Consider the following 24,782-nt stretch of genomic DNA (forward strand, 5'->3'; position numbering starts at 1 on the left):
AGCAATCACAATACTATGGTAGCATGTTCAAAGGTCAGTTGTCAGTCACCTCTATGCTACAGTTGTGGAATATGTGGGTCATGTGGCAATGTCACAGCTGCCATATGTACACAGTCGACCCTCTCCCCTACACATGGACGTACAACACATGTATGAGATGGAACCACATAGCCAAACTGGGGACTAAGCACTCTGAACCCAGTACTGGCATAACCTGTCAGGTGGCATGCAATACTACAGTGACTACAATACCAGTCTGATGTAGACCTACACTGACAGCAATACAAGCACGTGAACACACTGGGCCATTCATGGAGCCTTAGAATAGCATCCTGCCTGAGCGGCACACACCTATGCAGCTGGCACACAGGCATACGTTATTCCTGAACACATCACACATAATACATAGCACACAGATCATGTGTGCCAGTCACAGCCTGTACGGCTAGACAACACACCTGCCACAGTTGTGTTAGCCACCTTTATTGTCCAGTACAGTATGGTTACGCTCACCAGGCTGGACAAGGTGAAGGTCACAGTGATATGCCTGTGGGGCACTATGCTCCACCACATAACACAAGCATACAGGTCAGTCAGAGGCATGGACACATATGACTCAGTCATTGTCCATGCCACATACCTTCTCCTGCTGTACTTGTAGGGTGCTGACATCATCAGTGTTTAGAAAGGGGAATGTGCATCCTGTAGTCTGTTCTCCTAGTTGCCAAAAGGGATATTTCCCTCACACACACACTAACCCCCCTCAGCCAAACACACACACTTGCAGGATTCAAACCCCTACCTAACTATGTTATGACACTTGAGACGGACACATTAGCAGAGCGCACTATTCGCATTACTGGGAGGTTTCCCTTCTCCTGCTATACTTATAGGGTGCTGACATCATCAGTGTTTAGAAAGGGGAATGTGCATCCTGTAGTGTGTTTTCCCAGTTGCCAAAAGGGACATTTCCCTCCCACAGACTTGGACACAGACCAACCCCACTCACACACACACTGAGCATTTGCAGGATTCAAACCCCTACTTAACTATGTTATGACACTTGAGATGGACGCATTAGCGGAGCACGCTATTCGCATTACTGGGAAGTTTCTCTTCTCCTGCTGTACTTATAGGGTGCTGACATCATCGGTGTTTAGAAAGGGGAATGTGCATCCTGTGGGGAGGCAGACGCCAAGCACACTCTGGCTAAGCTGTCATTCCCTAGGGCAAACAGCCTAGTGTTGACCCCTACACCCATATGTTTAATTGTCAAATGCACATTATTTGTTGGTGATAGACTGTTTGCACATCTTTATTGCCATAGCATTCCCTGTTTGTATGAACAACTTGTGTATCTGTGGAAGATGTTTGCATATGGGAGGGATCCACTATATCACGTTTGTCTCTGTAGTCATTTAACTGTGTGCACTGGGCAGATTGCCGTAATGTGGTTGGTTCCTGGAATAACACGTAAAAATACCAGATATGTGTGGCCAACTGCTAAACTGAGATTTGGCCTAAGTGTGTGAGCATGCCCAGTTCAGCCTTCCCATGGCATGTTGTCTGACATATGTCTCATTTATCATATGTCATGGTTAATATACTGTGCCTCTGTCTACCTGTGACATGACAGTGATACCCAGGATAAAGCTACCATCTCCCGTCCACTCATCAAGATTCCTCTTGAGGAGAATCGATAAGTGACTCTATGGGTAGCCTGTACTGGGAGTTTACTCATGGGTGGGGGTGGCTTCTGTGTTATGGATCATGCAGTACAGCTTGTCCTATGTAAGTCAGTGCTGGGGTTCAGTTCTCTCATGTGCATAGCTCACTGCCATTCAGATTGTACAAGGTGCAGCATGTTTATTGATACCAGCTTGGACATGGCTTTATACATCAGGCACAGCTTGCCTCTGGGTGGGCAGTATGGCAGTGTGTGTAGCTGCAGTTTGTTTAATCAGGCAACACATGGCATCTGTGCAAGCTCTTTGATACTCCTGGTGAGGTACTGTTGGGGACTTTACAGTTGATGGAGGTGTCTGCTGAGGTACATCCCACAGGGGCTATTGTAGTCAATTGTAACGCTGATGAAGGATGTCTGCAGAGCCACAATGGCCTCCCCTTATCTAGATCTGACAACCTTCATGATTAGGTGGGTATATGGTATGTTTCTGTAAACACTACAGCACATGTTTGTCCAATGCAGGATATCTATCACCTTGTGTCCCCAGGTCTCTCATTACATGTTAAGTACGTAATGGGTTAACACCTATGTGGTAATTGGTGGGCACTTACTGTATATCCACGGTGGTTGACTATACTCTTTTCTGCAATTAGCTTGCTGACATGGCTATGGCACCAGTTGTCTGTTTCTATGTGGCCCTTTTGTGGGATGCTTGTGTCAGCTGGTGGATCATATATGGTGAGCAGTTTGTAGTCCTCTGCAAACATGTTCAGACACAGTCCTTCCATGTTGGCCTGTACCTATGGGACATATATACCAGACGAGGGAGATCCCAGGACCAAGCCTTGTGGGATGCCAGTTATATCTGGTTTGTAGTCTGACATGGCTGCAGCATGTCTGACCATGTCTGTTCTGTCCTTGGTCTGGTTTGCAAACCCTCTACTGACATAGGGGTTTATATTTAAGCTGGTGAGCATATCTATAATGAACACATAGGGTATTGTATAGAAGCCTTTGCAAGGTCCAGCTATGCTGTGTGGACCACATTGCCCTCATCAATGACCTTAATGACTGTTTCAATTGAGTCAAACATGTTTAGGGGCAGGATCTGCACTTAAGAAAGCCACACTGGGTAGGGTCTGGTGTCAGTAGGTCCCCAATATCTTTATGTCTGCGGTACATGCTGATCCTTTCCATAGCTATGCAGACCGAGCTTCTCAGGATTCTGGGGTGGTAGTTTTCAGTATCCATTCAGGCAACACCTTTGTTGAGAAGGACCACTGTTGTTGTACACTGCTCTTTGGGTACATATCCTGTGGTAAGGCTGACATTGAGCAGTAGTGTGATTTGGCATTCCATTCGTTTTGGAGTCCATGTTGGACTCAGCCCTGGACACCATCTCATACCATTGCTGCTGTATGTTTTGCTTTGTAGATGCTGGCTGTTACCTCAGCATCTGCAATGTCAGGGGGCCAGCAGTCTGCTGGGATAGATATTTTGCATTCTGGGGTGGGGGGGGGGTTGCACTGCACCTGTCAGGTTGTATGTTGGCAATATGTGTCTGTGTTTGGTATGTTGTTTGTGATATTAGTGTGATTCAGAGCATATCTGTGAATTCCCAACATGGTTCCTACCATCAGTTGTGAAAGCCTTGGGATTATCCTTAGTGTCCTGTACAATTTGTATCTTCATAGGTTCATAGGTTCATACTAGGCTATCCACCCTAGGGCATTTGTTAGCCTAGCCAGGGTGTGTGTGGCTTTCGCCACCCCTTGCTATGTGAATATTATGGCCATTTATGATTTGCTTTGCTGTGCCTCTGTCTGGACGTGACACAGTGAAGACCCCCAGTGTAACTCTACGATCATCCATCCACTTGGCAAGATTCCTGTTGAAGAGTGTCAGTGAGGGGCTCTGCCTAACATGGAGTGGGATTCTGGTCCAGGGTGTGGGGAGCCTCTGGATTATGTATCTGTCCCTCCAGCACATCCTATTTCATTATTTGTTGAGGTTGACATCTCTCACTCTCACAGCTCCGATGGCTTTGAGTTTTCTGGGGTGGAGCATGTCCATTACTCCTGTGTTGGGCATGGCCTTGTACAACAGGCATGCAATGCCTCTGTGTAGGCAGTATGTGACTGCATTCAGCTGGGGTGTCTACAGCCAGGCAGCATATGACATATATTTGAGACCCTTTACCCTCATGGTGAGGTACCTTTGAGGTCTTTCTAACTGCTGCAGGTGTCAGGTAAGGTACATCCCATATGAGGCATTGTACTAGATTATGGGTGTGATAAGAGAACAGTATAGGGGCACAATGACCTCTGTTGATGTAGATGTGAATCCTTTCATGATACGGTGTCCAATGTAGACAGTCTTCCTAGCCACATTGGCAATGTGAGTGTCACATAACAGGTTACTGTCCACTTGTGTCCCTAGGTTCCTGATTACTCCTTCCATACATAATGGTTTACCACCTATGTGGTAATTTGTGGTACCTTGTTTGGTATTTGGTGGGACATTCATACTGTCCAGTGTCTTCAGGATGGCTGGGTGGGGTTCCTGTGTGTGAGAGTGTGGTCTGTAGCATGCTACAGACTGTACAGCAGTCTTGCCTACAGTTAGTTGCACATGGGTGGACTCCAATGCCTTGTGCATTGTCAGTTACCTGGATGTATGGGTGTCTGTGCTGAATATGGATACTCACCCTCCTTTTATGTTTTGTTCCAGGTTTTGGGGCCATGACGCATGATATGTGGTATAACCTGGTAGTGCTCGTGTGCTGTCAGGAGTCTTGCAGCAGGTTTCTGTCACTGCACAGACATCAATGTTCTCCATACTGAGGATGGCCTCGGGAGCATGCATATTGGGGTTTACACATCTGGCATTGGTCAGCATTACCCTTATGTTTCTTTCCACTTATGTTTTCTAGGGTGGTGGGTTAGTCTTTTCAGCCTTGCCTACAAAAGGCTCTATGGAGGTGGTAAAAGCCTTATCCAATATCCAGACGTGCAGGGGTAACAGGTGCAAGCCATCCCAGGAACAGCTGCGTGGCTTGTCAAGCATGACATCCCAAGCAGACAGACATTGGATCCCCTTGGAATGACACCAGTAAGTGTGCCACTTGCTATAACTGATCATTCCATGTTTGTACTGTGGAATCATTCTTGGTAAGGGTAGGATGCTGCAAACGGTGAGTGTCATACCGGCCTGGACTACATAATCAGAGAGCTCATCTATGTCTCTTTTCATGTAGTCTAGGGGGGTACATCTCAGGTCATTCACACCAGCATGGACTATGACTGCATCATATTTCTACTTGCTTTGGGGTGACCTGCATACTTGTGTTATGTAGCATATTGTGGCAGCCTACAGGCAGCTTACTGTACCCTTTCCCTTGTTCAGTCTGGTGTGTGGGACAGCAGTGTGTCTCGCTATGGAGTCACCTATTACAACTGTATCAGGCATGTTGTTTCTCCTTCTGGTCTGTGACTGTTTGGCACACCAGCTTTGTGTACTATGTGTTGCATGTGCTATGTTTGGAAGTTGTTTGATTGGGTGTCTGCTTTAGAGGCCTCTGTTGGTGTGCTGTGTTTGTAATTTGTGCCACCGGGAATGTTTTTCTGTGTTTATGTCTTTGGTTTGCAGTTGTGATAGGTCTATGTGGGACTGTGTTTGTGATGTGTGTGGTTACCTTCTCCTCCTGACTAGTTTTGAGAGTACTGAGTTGAGGGAGCTCAGCCTCCAGTTTGGATAGATGGTTGCATCTCTCACATATATTTGTATTTCTTGGGGGGAGTTGGGGGTTGTCTGTGTACTTGGGACAGGTGTAACATTGCCTCAAGATTCACAGATTCAACTTGTTGTGGCTGGCCTTAGTGGATTGTATGTGTGGACATATTTCATAGTTTCATAGTATAGTACTAGGCTATCTGCCCTGGGGTATTTGTAAGCCTAGCCATAGTGATGTGGCTTTTGCCACCCCATGAAATGGTACAGAAATGTACAGAATAAATCTAGAATACTGTGCATCTGTCTAGTAATTGACACAATGAAGGTCCCCTTATATAATAGAATTAGTTTACTGTGCCCCTGTGTAGGCAGTGACACAGATGTGACCCCTGGGGTAAACTTACGATCTCCCATCCACTCATCAAGATTTCTCTTGAAGAGAGTCAGTGAGGGGCTCTGCCTAATATGAACTGGGATCCTGTTCCAAAGCATGGGAAGCCTCTGGGTTATGAATCTATCCCTCCAGTATGTCCTATTCATACTTGTGCCGAGGTTTAAGTCTTTAGCTCTCGTGGTCCTGATGGATTTGGATTTTTTGAGGTGGAGCATGTCCATCAGATCCTGACTGGACATGGCCTTGTACGTCAGGCAGAGATCACCTCTGAGCAGGCGGTATGCTACTGAATAGAGCTGAAGTTTCTTTAGTCTGGCAGAATAAGACATATGTTGGAGACCCTTGATCCTTTTGGTGAGGTACTTTTGTGGTCTCTCCAGCTGTTGCAAATGCCGGGTGAGGTACTTACCAAATGGGGCATTGTACTCAATCATGGGTCTGATAAGGGAGGAATAAAGGGGTACAACGACATCCTTGGATCTGGATGTGAATCCCTTCATGACGAGGTGTGCAAGGTAGAATGTTTTTCTAACCACTTTGGCAACGTGGGTGTCAAATGAGAGGTCGCTGTCTACTTGGGTCCCTAGGTCTCTGATTACTTTTTCCGTACTCAGTGGGTTGCTGTCTATGTGATAATTTGTAGGTACTTTGTTTTTTCCAAAAGGGATGACTACATTTTTTGGCATTTAGTTTAAGGCCGTGACTACGGCACCAGTTGTCCGTTTCAGTGAGGCCTTTTTGTAGGATGTGTGTGTCTGCTGGTGTATCGACTATGGCGCCTAGTTTGCAGTCATCTGCAAACTTTGTCAGCCACAGCCCTCCTATGTTTGCTTTAACATCTGAGAAATAAATGCCGAACAAGAGAGGTCCCAGGACAGATCCCTGTGGGACACCACTTGTGACTGGCTTTGAGTCTCACATTTCTCCAGCGATTTTAACTTTAGGGGTTCTGTCCTTTAGCCAGTTTGCAACCCATCTAGTGACATAAGGGTTTACTTTTAAGCTGTTTAGCATATCTATGATGCCTGAGTGGGGTATTGTGTCGAAGGCCTTAGCCAAGTCCAGGTATGCTGTATGGACTGCTTTGCCCTCATCAATGGCTCTAGTGACTGTTTCGAAAAAGTCAACCAGGTTTAAAAGGCAGGATCTGCCCTTTACAAAGCCGAACTGAGTGGGGTCAAGTGTCTGTAGGTCCCCTATGTCTGTTTATGAGTTCCATAATGATTCTTTCCATAGCTTTGCAGACCAGGCTAGTTAAGCTTATGGGGCGGTAGTTTCCAGGGTCTGTAGAGGCACCCCCCTTGTGGAGTGGGACCACTGTTGCTGTACGCCAGTGTTCAGTTACATATCCCGAAGTAAGGCTAAGGTTAAATAGCAGTTTTATGTGTGGGTTTAGCTCCTCTTGGAGTTCACGTAACACGCACCCCGGGATACCGTCAGGACCCATTGATGCTGTGTTTTTTGCTTTGTTTAGGGCGGTTCTCACTTGGACATCTGAGATGACAGGGAGATTACATTCGGCTGGGATAAGTATTTCTTTTTTTGGGGGTGAAGGAGGGGAGAAATTTGCAATGAATCTGTCAGCCAGAATGTTAGCAATATCTGTGGGTTCAGTGTATTTTTTGTTGTTGTGAACCAACTTTGAGCATATCTGAGGGTTTCCGCCCAGGTTTCTAACATAGCTGAAGAAGGCTTTGTGGTTATCTTTAGTGTCCTTAGCGATTTTTCTCTCAAAGTTTGCCTTGGATGTTTTTATGAGAGAACGTAGTTTTCTGCTAATGTTGATCAGAGATGTCTTCCCTTCATGGGATTTCGCTCTGACGTGCAGTAGCTTCCTTCTTTTTTATACAATTTGTTTATGGCTGAGGTCCACCAGACAGGATGCTTACATTTGGTGGAGAGGGACTTGGATTTGTTTGGGATTGCATGATCCATGCATTCTTGGAGATGTCCATAGAAAGCATTAGTGAAGGATTCGGCATTGTGGGATGTGGTATCCACTGGCACAGTGGGCTTAAAGGATACCATCTCAGTCTTAAGAAGAGTGAAGTCTGCTTTTGAGAAGTTTTTCACTGTGGTCTTTTGTGCTGGGGGGTGGAGGTGGGATATGTATATCCAGGGTGATTAGTTTGTGGTCAGATCTCACTAGTGAGGGGTATACTACCAGTGTGGAGCATTTTGTCCCCATGTTTGTGATGATCAGGTCTAGTATATTATCTCCCCTAGTGGGAGAGGTGACTAGTTGTTCCAGTGCATTTGAATTTATGAATTCCAGGAACCTTTGGGCTAGGGTATTAGGGCTAGAATAATGTACCCAATCTATGTTTGGGTAGTTGAAGTCTCCCAGTATGATGATATTGTGTGATACATTCATATCCTCCAATGTCTTCAGGAAGGCTGAGTGGGGTTCTTGAGATTGGGAGGGTGGTCTGTAACATGCTACCAGTTGTATAGCAGTTTTGCCTATGGTTAGTTGCACCTGTATGGTCTCTGATGCTTCATGTGTTGCTACTAACCTGGAGGTGTGGGTGTCCTTTATGAATATGGACACTCCCCCTCCCTTTGTGGTTCGGCCCGGGTTTGGGGGCTGAAAAGCATAATACGAGGTATAGCCTGGTATCGCTGGGGTGCTCTCAGGAGCCTTGAACCAGGTTTCAGTTACTGCACAGAAGTCGATGTTCTCCATGCCGAGGAGTGCATCAAGTGCCTGCATCTTGAGATTTAGACTTCTGGCGTTGCGCAGCATTACCCTTAGCTTTTTTCCATTTTTGTTTTCCAAGCAGGTGGGTTTGTCTTTTGAGCCTTGCCTAAAAAAGGCACTATGGGGGTGGCAAGAGCCTTAGCCAATATCTGGAAGCCCAGTGGTGACAGGTGTAAGCCATCCCTTGCGAAGCAGCTTGGCTTGTCCAACATATCATCCCAGGCAGACAGACATTGGATCCCCTTAGAATGACACCAGTACTTGAGCCAATTGTTAAAGCTGATCATCTTGTCTTTGTATTGTGGTATCATTCTTGGTGATGGCAAGATGCTGCTCAGGGTCAGGGTCATACCAGCTTGGGCTACATAATCGGAGAGCTCCTCTATGTCTCTTTTCATGTAGTCCAGGGAGGTACGTCTCATGTCATTCACACCAGCATGGACAATGACGGAGTCATATTTGTACTTGCTTTGGAGTGACCTGAGTGCGTGTGTTATGTGGCGGATCCTAGCTCCCGATAGACAGCTCACAGTCACCGTCTCCTTGTTCAGCCTGGTCAGTGGGACATCAGTGTGTCTGACTATGGAGTCACCTATTACTAGTGTATCAGGCAAGGTGTTTGGCCTTAAGGGCTGCGACTGGTCGACACACTGATTTATTGAAGTATGTGTTGCATGTGTTTTGTTTTGAGGTGGTGGATTTTTGGATGTCTGCTTTGGGAGCCTCTGTTGTTTTGGTAAGTTTTTTGTTAGAGCCTCCGAGTATGTCTTTGTGTTTTTATGTGTTTGGTTTGCAGTTGTGGTAGGTCTGTGTGAGACTGGGATTGTTGTGTGTGTGGTTTCTATCTCCTCCTGTCTGGTCATGCCAGCCCTGAGTTGAGAGAGTTCAGCCTCCAGTTTGGCTCTTTAGTTGCATCTCTCACATGTATTTGTGTTTGTTGGGAGGAGGAGAGGGTTGGCTGTGTACATGAGACAATTGTAGCATTGTCTCAAGATACCCAGATTGACCAGCTGAACTGGAGACGATGCCAGTAATCTACCACTCGACATGCTAGAACAGTATAAGGGAGTGGTATACCTTTAAGGGAAGTGGATATTCAGAGGGGTGGTAAGTAGATGTAGTGCTTTACTTAGTATGAGAGTGCTTACTTAGTAGAGAAGTATTGAGAACAAGTGCTAGGCTTATTTTATTGCCATACTACTCATCAGTGATTACTTCATTGTTTATGTTTGCTCTATCATGTAGTAGCTTCCTCATTCTCTTGCATGGTTTGGTTATGGCCGGTGTCCACCATGCCAGATGCCTGCGTGTATGGCATTGTGTCTTGTTTTAATTTAGGATTGCATAATCCAAGCATTCCTGGCAGTGTTCATGGAATGGCTGTATTACAGGTTCTGAGGTGTGGCCCATATTTTGCACCTGCACAGGACCTTTAATGGATTCCACATCACTTTGGAGGAGTGCAAATATTGCTTTACACATGTTTTCCACTGTGGTTTTCTGGCCAGGGACTGTGGTCAGGATTTGTATATCCAGTGTGATTACTCTATGGTCTGGTTTTACCAGTGAGCAATATCTCGTCTTGCCATCCAGTACCCATGTTGCTGATTATCACATCCAGTATGCTTACCCCTCTTGTGGGAGTGGTACGTTGTTCCTGGGCATTTTGGTTTATGGATTCTATGAACTTTTGTCCTACAGTGTTGGAGCTATTATAATGCTCCCAGTCTATGTCTGGGTATTTTCAGTCACCCAATATAATGTGGTTTGGAGGACTTGATATATTAATGTATTCCAGCATAGGCCAGGTGCAGTTCCTGGTGTTGGGATGGTAGTCTGTAGCAGGCTATAATCTGGGGGGCAGTTTTAGCCACTGTTACTTGACCATGGCTAGTCCATGCTGCTTCTTGTTGTGGTACCAACATGGGGGTGTGGTTATCCTTGACAATTATTGCTAGTCACCCTCCTTTTGTAGCTTGTTCCATGTTTTGAGGCTGTACAGCACAGTATGAGGTGTAACCTGGTAGTGTTAGGGTGCTGTTGTGAGCCTTGACCCAGTTTTCTGTTACAGCACAGATATCAACATTCTCCATACTGGGTGAGTTTAGACTGCATGCATCTTGCTGTTTCGACTTATCCCTTAACTTATTCTATCCCTTCTGATACCTATGGAGGTAGGTTTGTGTTTTGAGCCTTAGCTATTCAGGGCACGCTGTGGGTAACAACAGCCTTTGCCAGTATCCATACGGCCTGCACTGATAGGTGCACGCCAGTCCTAGCAGGTGGAGCATCATGTCATGCTCAGCATGTCATCCCAGGCTGGCACACATTGGATCCCCTTTGACTAACTGCGATACTTCAGTCAATTATTGCACTTGATCATCTCATTGTCATATTGTGGCATGATGCTTGGTGAGGGTAGGATGTTAGTCAGGGTCCTCAGGTGTGCATATAGTACATGGTGTTACATTACTTAACACATGGCATTCATGCCTCAGGTGGTGCTGCAGGGCTGCCTCCGTCGGATGCACATATTACACTTCCCTGTACATGTTTGTGAGCAGGTCATGTCATTTTAGGCATCCATGTTATTATTTGAGTGAGTCAGAGGGGTATCATTCCCAGGGTTCCTACTGAGCCAGTGTATGTGCTATGCGTTGCCTCTTTGCCAAGGCCAGGGCATACTGGGCACGCCTCCTTCTGCCTACTGGGGCAGCCTCAGGTTGTTCCTCCTCCGAGTCACGCTCTGCCTGTTATGGCCTTGGCAATGGTGGGGGGGGCTGTTTGGCCCAGCCCTATGCTAGTCCTACTGCAGCTGTTTTCGCAAGATCATATTATGTAGCATAGCACATACCATGACAATTTGGGTACATGTAGTTGGTGTGTACTGCAAGGCTCCACCAGATGTGTCCAGACACCGGAACCGTGACTTGAGCAGCCCAAACACACGCTCTATTACATTACGTGTTTGTGCATGTGCCTCATTATGGCGTTCCTGTTCAGGTGTGTGTACGTTTCTGATGGGTGTCATCAGCCACGGCTCCAGTGCATAATCTGCATCCCCCACTAGGTGTCCGTGTGGGATGTCCCCATTGGCAAATGTCTGGTACAGCTGCATCAAATGCCAGATGTGGGAATCGTGGTAACTCCCAGGGCAGCCAGCACACACATTCATTATTATGCCCTGGGCATCACACATGACCTGGCAGTTGATGGAGCGGCAGCCCTTGCGGTTAATGTAGGCCCTACCCCGCTCACTGGCTGGTGCTTTGATGCGTATGTGCGTGCAGTCTATTGCACCCACTACCTCAGGGTATTCCGCTATTTGCTGGAAGAGACGCATATTGCTGGCCAATACCTCACGGGCACTGGGGAAATATACATAATCACCGACATGTGCTGACATGGCATCCAGGAACTGGTGCAGTACCCTGGAGGCTGATGCCTGTGATATCCCCATCATATCACCAGTTAGTCTCTGGAAGGTACCTGTTGCTAGTATTCTTAGGCCAACACATACCTTGGTTTCCACTGGGATGGGTTCCCCTCTGTTGGTTCTGTGTGTGAGGCGTGGCCTGCACAGCTCCACTGTTTGTTGCAGGAGGTCTCTGTCCACTCTCTAGTGCTCTACTATCTCCAGCTCATGTAACCCGTGGTAGGTGACCCTGGGCCTGTACACTCTTCTCCGTCTCCTCACTGTGGGTTGTCTGGCACCATCTGCATTGTCACCACCCTCAGCAAGTCGCCTATGTCTTATTATGACAGCTATGGCAGCCCCTAACATTTCTTCTCTGAGTTCAACTTTTTCAGTTTTCACTTCTAATAGCTTACTCCTGTCTTGCAGTGTCTCTTGAGAGAAACATCTTGCACTGCTGTTTGCAGATTTTTAAGTGTTCGGCTGAGCTACTATTCTGCCTGTGTAATTGCCTGCTTCTAATTGTTTTCACCTGCTAGCTCCAGCAGTATTCCCTGGTAGCTTCCTACTAATTATGTTGCTTCCTTTTTCCTTTCTGTTTCCTCAGGGGGGAGCAGCGTGTTTACCAGCAGAAACACGCTTACAGTGGCTTACACGCGCGTACACATGCTTACACGGTTCAGAATCTGCTTATTTGGGTTAAAACGCACGCACATCCGCGCAAACAGTGTTAAACATCTCCCAACACGCTCCCACATGCTCAGTCTGCCTTACACGCGCACACACTGTCTTACTCGCGCTTCATGGCGCGCACACATGCGCATGCACGCCCAGCAAGAAACTTTGGTGTAGGCAACAGTGTACACCTTCCATTTCTTGACTTTCCCATGCCTATGTTGTGGCACTTCTCTTTCCATGATATGTGTCTGACATCTGTCATGTAATTCTGACCTCCAATGAACTGCATTTCTTTCTGCCATTCCCACCTGTGATGTCACCTATCTCCTACTCTGTTCCTCCCCCTTCTGTAACTCTTACACTACTCAGAATGTGCTCATTTGCTATGTGACAGTGGAATTCAGTATCCTAACACTCATTTGCATCAGATTGCCTACTAATGCTTAGTTACATCTCTTAGACTCAGCTTCCCCCCTTAGCAACCACTACACGGTGGCCATGTTGTTTTTGGTCTGCTGGTCCCTGCCTTGAAAATCCATGTATTGCATAAAACCCACATTTGTGGGTTTATAACCTTCATTTTTATGTATTATACAGCGCAGCCCGTTTGCGTGGGGCTGCACTGGGTTTAAACATTGGCGATCGCCGAAAAAAAAAATTATATTTTTATTACTTTTGCATCAGGTTACCTTGCCAATGGCCACATATTTGGCCGTTGGCATGCTGCCTGACACATATGCACCCTTTATTTGGAGCTGACATGGCTCCGTTGTGGTTTTTGCAGAAACGTATTCAGTTGTCAACTAAGTACATTTCTGCAGCTAAAACGGCTCTTACACAGGCTGTTTTGGGCTTCCTGGATCGCTAATCATCCTCATTTGCATGCTATTCGGCTGCAAGTTAGGTGATTAGCTTATCCACGCCCACTCCGTGTAAGAGGCGTTTTAGCTGGTCTCTTACATGGACTTTGGGCTGTTCCTGGATCGCGAAGGCTGCATGGAGTCTTACACTACTCTTAGACTCCGTGCAAGCCTTCGTGAATCCTGCCCATTATCTGCCAGGGTGGTTGAACCTGTCTTCATTGCTATCCCATGATGCCTCATGCCTGCTGTGAACCATTTGCCTGCACTATCAAGTATTTGACTTTGTACAGGAATGGATTTTTGGCTTGAACTAAGTCAGATATGTTTTCATCCAGTGTTAGACATGCTAGTACATGCATGTTAAGCACTGTCAGACATGTTTTAATCCGATGTCACAGATATTTTAGTACATGCATATTAAGCACTAAATCAGACATGTTTTCATCCAGTGTTAGACATGCTAGTACATGCATGTTAAGTACTAAGTCAGACATGTTTTAATCCAATGTCACAGATATGTTAGTACATGCATATTAAGCACTAAATCAGACATGTTTTAATCCAATGTCACAGATATGTTAGTACATGCATGTTAAGCACTAAGTCAGATATATTTTAATCCAGTGTCACAGATATGTTAGTACATGCATGTTAAGCACTAAGTCAGACATGGTTTAATCCAATATCACAGATATGCTAGTATATGCATGTTAAGCACTAAGATATGTTTTAATCCAATGTCACAGGTATGCTAGTACATGCATGTTAAGCACTAAGTCAGTTATGTTTTAATCCAATGTCACAGATATGCTAGTATATGCATGTTAAATACTAAGTCAGATATGGTTTAATCCAATGTCACAGATATACTAGTACATGCATGTTAAGTACATAATCAGATATGTTTTAATCCAGTGTCACATATATGTTAGTATTGTTTGTTTATTTATTGACATTTGTTAACTGGGTTAGTCCAGCTGAGCCAGAAGCCCATTTTCAGTGGAGACCTGAGGAGAAAAGCTCCAATATGTCTTGATAATGAATTCAATAAAAACATGTTATCTAACATAATACATAGTAGCTGTAGTGAAAAAATAAATAAAAAGTGATGTTATGTACAAGACAAGCAAAGATTGGAGTAAATAACACAGTGTCTGAGTTTGCAATTTACAAGACTTAGGTGTAACTGAGAGAAAATACAACACATCTCTAGACTGTCAGTAGACTAAAAATTAGGATTGTGTCATAAGTAATCAAATTATGATTGAGTCGTTAGTAATCCAAGGACAGTGTAGCAGGAGAGTAGCCTAGTTAAAAGTGCTTTGAGATTTTGTCCTGATATAGTGCAGTGGAATGAACCTCAAGTTTACATAATGTGTAAATGCACAGTATATAGAGGGAAGATAGGATGTAAATATCATTGAGTAGAGAGAGCAAATCAGAGAAGAAAGGGTAAAAGGAAGACAGAGAAGTATTTATGTAGGCAGGAGGGTAGACAGATGAGTGACTGGGTAGACAGTTGTGTGACATAAGGTTGGGAAGGGATGGGGGTTTTAGGTAGGATCCTGACATGGACAGATCCATGAATCTAGAAATAGTAGTTTTAGTTGGTTTTTGAAATGGTTACTGTTAGTGGTAGTCATAATGTCAGTGGGTAGTCTTTTCCATGCTGTGGAGACATTATGGTTATATAAAGATTTTCCTATGCTTTTGTTAGGCTTATGAATGGCTAGCATTTTTTGATTGGAGCTTCTGAGAGATCTGGAGGGGATATAGAGAGAGACCAGTGATTAGAGGGAGGGGCAGGCTGTGGGTTTATAAAGGATGGAGTGAATGATTTGGAGTTGTGCTACAGTAAGTTGCTTGGGGTATTCAGGTCAATGGAGTTGTTGTAATGAGATACAGTGGTGAGATCTATAGGGTAGACCAGTGGCAAATTTGGTGATTTTGTTGTAGGTTTGCTCTAGTTGGGTGATTAAGGTGGTTTGAAGGTTTGTGAGAATGGGATCAGCATAGAGAATGCCAGGTCGGAGGTAGGATCTTGCTAGGGACAGCTTAGTATCTGGGGTAAGGATTTTTTTGTTGCGATATAGTAGTCCCAATTTTGATGGGTCTTCTTTATGGTTTGGTGGACATGGTGATTAGATTTAAGCTGGTCATCTATAATGGTGCCAAGGAGTTTTATAGTAGGATCAGCTGTGATAATAGTATTATCAAGAGAGGAGATGGAGAAGGTAGTTTTATGAATTGAGAGTGCATTAGGAAGGAATAGTAAAAGTTTTGTTTTCTAAGGGTTTAGGATAAGCTGGTTATCACTGAGCCATTTTTCAATGGAATTGAAGGTGTCTTGAGTATGGGAAAGGAGCTGAGATTAGTTGTTTGAGGATGTGATAAGTGTAGAGTCATCGGCATACTGGATAAGAGTAGAGTGGTTGCAAGCAGAATAAAGGTTGTTGGAAAAGATATTGAATAGAAGGGAGCCTAGGATGGAGCCCTGTGGAACTCCTGTATTTACAGGTAGGAAGGGGGAGCAAGAAGTAAGCCATCGGACAGATTGTAGTCTATTAGAGAGGTGGCTGGAGAAAGACTATACTGAGGAATGACAGAGGTTAAGATCAGTCAGTTTGAAAGAAGTTTATTGTGGGATACTGTATTGAAAGCTTTGGATAAATCGAGGAAGAGACATGACACAAGTTGGTTATTGTCTCTGGCCTATGCAACAGCCTGTGTGAAAGAGAGGAGAGCAGTAGAAGTACTGTGTTTGGGCCAGAAACCGTGTTGTGTGGGGGGTTAAGAGGTTTTCCTGTATAAGGTAGTTAAGGAGTTGAGTGTGGACACACTTTTCTAGAATTTTTGAAAGAGGAGATAAGATGGCAATTGGGTGGAAGTTAGAGGGGTCTGTGGAGTTACCTCCTTTGTACAGTGGTATGGTAAAGAGGGACTTCCATGTGTGAGGTACTGTGTTTTCTTGAACTGATCTGTTAATAAGTAAAGAAATAGGAAAAGCAATGGAGTCAGCTGCTAGTTTGAGGAAGACAGGGGTAGTTTGTCAGCTGATGGGGAACAAGGTTTAATTTTACGGAGAAGAGTTTTGATATAGGAGGGGGAAACAGGTTTAAGTGAGAAAGAGGTCTTATTACTTTTTGTAGAGTGGGGGGTACAGAGGGGTGAACATGTGTTTTATTCAGGGCGAGTTAGTTTTTGGATGGTATCTATGAAGTAGTTATTGAGGAGCGTTGCTCTCTCAAGAGGTGAGTTGTTTGGGAAGGGGTTTGGGGTGGAGGGGTTGCGGGATGTAGAATTTTATTTATGGTGGACCAGAATGTTTTAGGGTTGGAGAGGTGATTGGCTTGAGATGAATTATAGAAATTTTTCTTGTCTTGATGCGCTCGTTTTTTAGTGAGGTTTCTAAGCTCTTTGTAGCTTTGTAGAAAGGCTGAGGATTTGGTTTTCTGCCAGGCTTTCCATATACTGTCTCTTTTGTGCATGAGGGAGTGTGTTTCTCTAGATAACCAAGGTGCATGGTTGGCTTTAATTCTAATTTTTCTTTGGGGGGCAACTAAGTCTAAGATATTGAGGAAGGTTTGGTTAAATGCATCTATGGCTTTGCTAAGGGGGAGGTGGTGATGGAAGGACCAATTTATGAATGCAAGAGTAGAGTTAAAAGAGTCATCATTGAAGGAAGAGTCAGCATTGAAAAGGACACTAAAGGATAGTTTATGGCAGTCCCTATAGAAATGGGATTTAGGTATTGGTACTGGGACAGAGAATCTTTGGATGTAAATGGGAAGGTGGTCACTAAGGGAGTCAGGTAGGGTGTGGGGATTGTGGTAGAGATTAGAGTTGTTGGTGAGGATCCAGTCTGGGATGGAAGTGGTACCAGTAGCTTTATTAATTCGAGTAGGGCATGTGATAAGTTTTCTGAAACCATGGAGATTAATAGCTATGTTAGGGCGGTCAGACATGAGCTTAGACCAGTCTATGTTGACATCTCCCAGAAGGATAGTTTTATAGGAGATGTTTTCAGTCAGCCAGGAAAGTATGTTTTCTAAAACAGGAATGTTATTTCTTGGTGGGATGTAAAGTGAGGCAATGGCAAACTTTTTGTGGGAGTTTAGGTGACAGTTTAATATTATTAGTTTATGCATTAGTATATGCATGCTAAGCACTAAGTCAGTTATGTTTTAATCCAATATCACAGGTATGCTAGTACATGCATGTTAAGCACCAAGTCAGATATGTTTTAATCCAATATCACAGATATGTTAGTACATGCATGTTAAGCACTAAGTCAGACATGTTTTAATCCAGTGGCACAGATGTGTTTGCATAAGCGCTAAATCAGATATGTTTTAATCCAATGTCACAGATATGCTAGTACATGCATGTTAAGCACTGAATGCCCTTTAATGTGATGCATTTTATTTAACCAAGTGGTTAGTAAACACTCATTGTGTCTATTGTCCAGTGTGGCCCAAAAAAGGACACTAAAGGAAAATAAAACGCAGTAGTATCACCCATACTGAACACAGACAGTAATTCTGATTATACAATGAACCCCCATTAAATATACAAAAACGTGCACGCTGATTGGTCAGCGTGCACGTTGTAAATCAGAGTTATAGTAATGGAAAAAGGTCCGGTCGCCCGTACTTTTTCCATTACTATAACTCTTTTTATTACAGCAATGGAGAACGCAAGATCTCCATTGCTTCACACTGTCTCGCTATGTTAAACGAGTTTAACATAGCGAGACAGCTTTAAAAAAGCAACAGAGATCTTGCTTTCTCTGTTGCTTTTGCTGACAGCTCTGATGTACTGTGTAGGCATGCGCATGCGCAGTACATCAGAACTGCCACAGAATACCAGACAGCTGTGGAAGGGCAGCAAGGAGGCATTATACAATGCCATTATTTAAGAAAAGTAATTTTTTTTTTCTTAAATAATGTCATTGTATAATAGCAATAACCCACTTCTGGGTGTGGGTAATTCTGGATTTACCCACGGTTGGCTTTGTTTTGTTTGGCCACACGGGCTTCACCCTCGTGACCAGACCACACCAACCGTGGGTAAATCCAGCATTACCCACACCCAGGCGTGGGTTATTGCTATAATATCCACTGAGGATCACGTACGATAAGGTGATTTACTGTGATATATTATATATTCTGATTATACCTATTCTGATTGTAATGTCAGCACATGATGTTTTGTAAATGTATTGCTGTACAAGATTTCCTGTGTATAACGTGTGCCCTGTTGTTACTTTGTTTGACATCTGGATTGTTATGACTTTTATGTACAAAGCTTTTCTGTCTCTCTGTCTAAGCCCCTGCTGTAAATGGATTCTGTCTAATTAGAGGTTTCCAATTTAAAAACAGAATTAAATAGTCTTTACGGATGACCTGAGTAAGAGGGTGGTCTGGTGGTATAGTTCAGAAAATTAACCCTATAAGATACTGCAAGACTTAATCCTGTAGTCCTGGGTTTGAATATGTCAATTTCTGTTTAAATACTGTGTAACCGAGAAAGTCACTTAACGTAGGCCAGTGCTTGAACTAAGCGAAAATTAATTTTGTAGATTTGCTTATGGTGCATGTTGCCTCATTCTGGCTCCTGTTGGGAACAATTCAGATGGAGAAACTGCCAGAACCTCTGATGACAGTGGAGTGCTTCATAACCCCACTTGTATCTCACAGCCACTTTAAGCAGGTGACGTACATCCTCACTCCATGATCCAAACAACTGGGGGAGGGGTTTACAATAATGTAGCTGAGGTTAAGTGACAGAGTTGATAATATAATTCAGTAATAATAAGGGGATCGTGAAATCTCAGTGGATAATGCACTGAAATGAAAACATGAGGAAAGAAAAGTGGAGGAGGAGAGGAAAGCACTCACTCAAGTGGTACTGTTTTAGTGATGTTCAAATGAAAAACGTTGTCACTTATATAGAGAGATGATTCGGGATTGGCATAATGTTTAAGCTGTTTACTTTACAGGCATAAGGTACAGGGCATGATTCTCATCTTTGGTTACTATCTGGATATTGTTCAGGCGTGTACTAGTCTGTAGGCTGATTGCATGCTTTTTAGGTGGGAGGTTGGCATAGTGGTTAAGGTGTTCATTTTATAGGTGCTAGTTGCTGGGTTTGATTCTCACATGAGGCAATTGGATGGGCTTGGAATGTACTGTAAGGATGAGTGGATGGAGCACCATAAATTCTTAACTGGGGATAGAGCCCACAACCTTCCTGGACATGGACAGTCATCACTAAATGCAATCTTGAGTATTGACCACCATTTCTGTGGTAATACATTGGGATGAAGTAACTAGGCTTAAAATGATGTCTGGGTTGATAGCCTAGTAATCTCCTGTGATCCTGTGGTCCTTCGAAGATGAGCAACTACAGATTAGCCCACTGCACTAGTTAACAAATGCACTTTTGATTTTCCATCTGTAGAAGCAATGGATAATTACTTCAAAAAATGGGTATTTTACTGCTCACTTGCCAAAAGAGCTCTTTTGCCCTCAAATGACCTAAAATGAAAGGTGTTTACTTAGAGGTAGCTGCTTACATCTGGGTTTGGAAGACATCTGTTTCCCATTAGGGCATTTATGAATGTACCACAGCAAATCCTCATAAATGAGAACATGTTCAGTTATGGAAAGAAGTGCATAGCTACCCAAGTTCCTGCACCATCATAAGGTCACAGTGTTAATATAGGTACATATGTAAACACTACAAACCTAGCCAATAATCAGAGATCAGAATCAGATCCTGTATCGTGCATCTGTGAGATGAAGACCTTAACCATTATACCAACGCCACTCCCTTTTATTTTATCTAAACATGGTAGATAGCGGATTGGTCAGGAAATGCTGTACAATACCGTTGACTCAACTCCTTTCTTTAAAAATAATATAGAAATAGATAATTCATCATAATATACCCCAAGAATGATAGGCTGTGGAAATGGGGAATCACACCATAGAAGCACAGCTGTATCTGTATCTGTTTATTTAATATACCCCAAGAATGATAGACTGTAGAAACGGGGAATCACACTGTAGAAGCACAGCTGTATCTGTTTATTTAATATACCCCAAGAATGATAGGCTGTGGAAACGGGGAATCACACCATAGAAGCACAGCTGTATCTGTATCTGTTTATTTAATATACCCCAAGAATGATAGGCTGTGGAAACGGGGAATCACTGTAGAAGCACAGCTGTATCTGTATCTGTTTATTTAATATACCCCAAGAATGATAGGCTGTGGAAACGGGGAATCACACAGTAGAAGCACAGCTGTATCTGTGTCTGTTTATTTAATATACCCCAAGAATGATAGGCTGTAGAAATGGGGAATCACACTGTAGAAGCACAGCTGTATCTGTGTCTGTTTATTTAATATACCCCAAGAATGACAGGCTGTGGAAATGGGGAATTACACCGTAGAAGCACAGCTGTATCTGTATCTGTTTATTTTGTAAGTGCTCTTTTCTTTCAGGATCTGAGGAAGGAGGTACTCAGAATCATGAATTTCCTGGAGAAAGAGTTGCCAGAGGAAATAATTGATAAGATTGTCCACCACACATCCTTTGAAGTCATGAAAGAGAATCCCATGGCGAACTACAGCACTGTATCCGGAGCAGGTTTCTTGGATCATAAGACGTCTCACTTCATGAGAAAGGGTCAGAAGAAACTTATCACATTATTCCTTTACTTGCTGACCTTTTAATTGCTTACATTAACATGGCAGTAGAAAAACAGTATAATAAGCAATACTAAGTCACTCAGTTGTAGTTGTGAAATGTCCAGCAACATAAATAAAGCAAGAATATAAATTCAATATACACATATTAGTTAACACCTATGCAGTGCAAATTCACAGCTTAAATTAACCAGGCAATACAAAAATATAGACCAGTAGCTGTTAGAAATGACTTTGTTACCAGGTTTTCATTCATGGTCCTGTGTAATCTGTGTTCATGTATACTTATGTTCCAAATAGCATTAGCAAATAACTATCTCCAAATGTTAAATACAGCAGCAAGGAATGTTAGAAGTCCGAGACATATACATGTTCCTTTATGCAGTGGATACCTTTTCTACAGTACTCTAAATATCCAGAAAACTCTATGCTCCTATGGTAGAAACATTTGTAACAGAAGTGACAGCATCTTGTAACCTCTCCCACAAGGATGGAACCTGTGGTATTCCCATGCTACGTGACAAGCATGGCATTCCTTTGGTTTCATTGACAACGGATCTGTCTTAAATTGTTAACTGCACACATCATCAACCCTCAGAACATCTAAATAGGAAAACATTAAAAGAAAGCAAAAAACTTCTAAAACACACATAAATAATTTTTTTTTTTTTTTTTTTTGCCAATTTGATATACCAGCTCCCAGATTTTGCTATAACTGGGAAAGGACAAAACTCCTCTACCTGTTGTAATGCGATCTTAGACAACAAGCTACCACCACTTCTGATGTTTTTGATTCACTGTTCTGAGCTTCAACAGTGTGTGCAGTTGACAGTTTAACACAGACCCCATTGACAACATGCGTCTGACTTTTGAACACCCCTATTTATTTAGCTATACAGGTGGGATTTGCTCTTATTTTCCAGTTTGACTGCTATGAATGCTTAGATAGGTACATTTCTGAATGTTGCTCTTTCCATTAACACGTTATCCCATAAGACCGATGGCGATGTGGTAGGTAAAACCGATTCCCATTCCTGATGTAAGCCTCCATATATAGCTTTAGATGCAGGGATACAATCTTGGTAAGTGACTGGCATTATTAAACTTAACATCCTGTCATTTATTGTCTTTGGTTTCTGACATGACTAAAAGGGTTATACCCTGCCCTTTCTGTTGAAAGATCAATTGCAGCTTTAAGTGTAGGCAAAACGACATCTTCCCTGAGTATACATTTCTGCAACATGACCGTTATGGTAAAAAAATCTCAAGACAAAGTTTAAACCAGCAGCACACACTGTTCTTGGTTAAAACCAGTTAAACAAACATCTGTTTTCCTTCTCTGGTACAGGTGTTTGCTATATACTGTTAACCATTCGCCAATCCGTATCCATTTTCTCACTCATGTTGATCAGTTTACAGAAGTAGTTTTCTAGTTTATTCAGTTTTCAGATACAGAATGTCTAATCCTTTCGTAGCGTACTTGTATCCATTAAGTCTCTGAAGCTGTCCCTGTAGCAGGGTCCCTAATTTACGGCACATTATTCCTGACATATATGCACCTAAAGCATAGAGTTTAAGGTCAGAAAAACTCCAGCCTTCCAGTCTTTCTACTGGATACAACATTGCCCCAATTAAATTAGATAATTTAGCATGCAACACAAAAGCCCTTAACAATGTCTGCAGTTTATCAAGTCATTTAAGAAGTCATGCCTGTGGTAAATGGTTAGCGACATAATATATTTGACAGTATTAGTAGTTTCAGGATTGTTATTCTATAATGAAAAGGAAGGTGACACTTTTTCCACTGACAGTTTTCTCGAGCTCTATGTTATGGACTGAGATCAGCATACAAAATATTTGAGTGACTAGAATTTGAAAGCTGTGCTTCTGTAGCTGTAGCTGTCTGTCCTGACACATAGAGTTTAAGAGCGCTGTCACAAACTGCCCTGTACTCATAATCCTGAAGTGAAAGTAACCTTCCATAATATATCCTTCAGTACTGTTGTACTGCATTGTGGTTCTTAAAGACAGGCACGGCAGTCAATTGTAAACCAGCTTGAGGTATTTTATTCATACCAGCAGTCGATATAATTAGGGTCCCTGCTTGAGTTCTACAATAACTTGCTAAGACCTACTCCATAAATATAAATAAAACAGGTGTGGCATGCCTGCCTATGCCTTTCATCATTTATAAGGAGGAGTAAGTCCACACACTGTTATTGCAAATCTGAGCTAAGGGATCTGTCCAGAGAACGCTGCATCATTTACAGAATTTCAACCCAAAATCCAAATGCTGCATCATTTACAGAATTTCAACCGAAAATCCTGCCTTTTCAGCACCACCTAAAGCAAATCTGTGTTCTTAGTGTTGAGGGCTTTTTACAAAATCTGTCATTATGACAGCTAAAGAGAAAGGCATTCTGGCAGCTGTTTATCTTAAGCCACAACTGTGTTAGTTCAGACACCTTTCTTTGCAAATCTTTGTCAGATGCATCAGTCTGGTTGTGACTCATTCGATTCTTCTGTCTAAATTCTTCTTGAAAGTATTTCTTTAGGCAGGTATAGGTGATAATAGCCCACTATCAGCTATCTTGGACCTTCTTTGTCACCCTTCTGGAATACCACAGAAGTGGCAGATCTATAGGACATGACTAATTTGCCAACTCTGTCTCTCTGCTCTTTCTAAAACATTCCGTGATTCTGGGGTCAAAATTTGCTTGGTAATTTTACAGAAATCATATGCAAGTTCATCAGGCCCCAGAACCTGCCCTACTAGAAGGCTGTCTGTAGCCTCTTTTAAATGGTTCAGCAAAAACTTAGGGCCAGATTCAGGAAGGCTTACACGGAGTTCAAGAGTAGTGTAAGCCTCCGTGTAAGCCTCCCGATTCAGGAACAGCCCAAATCTCCGTGTAAGAGACAGCTAACACGTCTCTTACACGGACTGGGCGTGGAAATGCTCAATACCTCATTTGCAGCTTAAAGATATGCAAATGAGGTATTTGAGCGATCCACGAAGCCGAAACCAGTCCGTGTAATGGACGTGTTAGCTGCAGAAATGTACTCAGCTGACAACTGAGTACATTTCTGCAAAATTAAAAACGGAGCTATGTCAGCTCCAAATAAAGATGTTTCATTAAGCATGCCAATGGCCAAATATGTGGCCATTGGCATGAAAAACTGTTGCAAAAATAAGTTATATAACTTTTTTTCTTTACGGCATTTCTCGGCTTAACTGCAGCGCACCCGCAAAGCGGGTGCGCTACCTAAAACTAAAAACCGAAGCTTATAAGCCCACAATTGTGGGATTTATGTATTACATGGAATGTCAATGGAGGGACTTGCAGACCAAAAACAATATGGCCTCCGTTTAGTGGTTGTCAAGGGGGGGAAGCACCGTGTAAGACCTGTAACTAAGCATTACTAGGCAATCCTATGTAAATGAGGGTTACAATACTGAATCACACTGCCACATAGGTAATGAGCACTTTCTGAGTAGTGTAAGAGTTAGAGAAGGGGGAGGAACAGAGTAAGAGGTAGGTGACATCACGGGGGGGAAGGATAGTAATAAATGTACCAGATTGGAGGGCAATGTAAGG

At 43.3% G+C, this 24,782-nt stretch overlaps 1 protein-coding gene across 1 annotated transcript in view; it reads left to right on the top strand.

Annotated features, from left to right (window-relative positions):
* LOC122813775 (sulfotransferase family cytosolic 1B member 1-like) overlaps nt 1–24,782 on the top strand; it is a 278,964-nt gene that overhangs the window by 188,128 nt on the left and 66,054 nt on the right. The window contains exon 6 of the mRNA XM_044086272.1: nt 20,983–21,166. Coding sequence (XP_043942207.1) covers nt 20,983–21,166 — 184 coding nt within the window. The remainder of the gene's footprint in view (nt 1–20,982; nt 21,167–24,782) is intronic.

This window comes from Protopterus annectens, chromosome 10.part0 (assembly GCF_019279795.1).
Source record: "Protopterus annectens isolate FY-2018-M chromosome 10.part0, PAN1.0, whole genome shotgun sequence".
Classification (NCBI taxonomy): Eukaryota; Metazoa; Chordata; order Ceratodontiformes; family Protopteridae; genus Protopterus; species Protopterus annectens.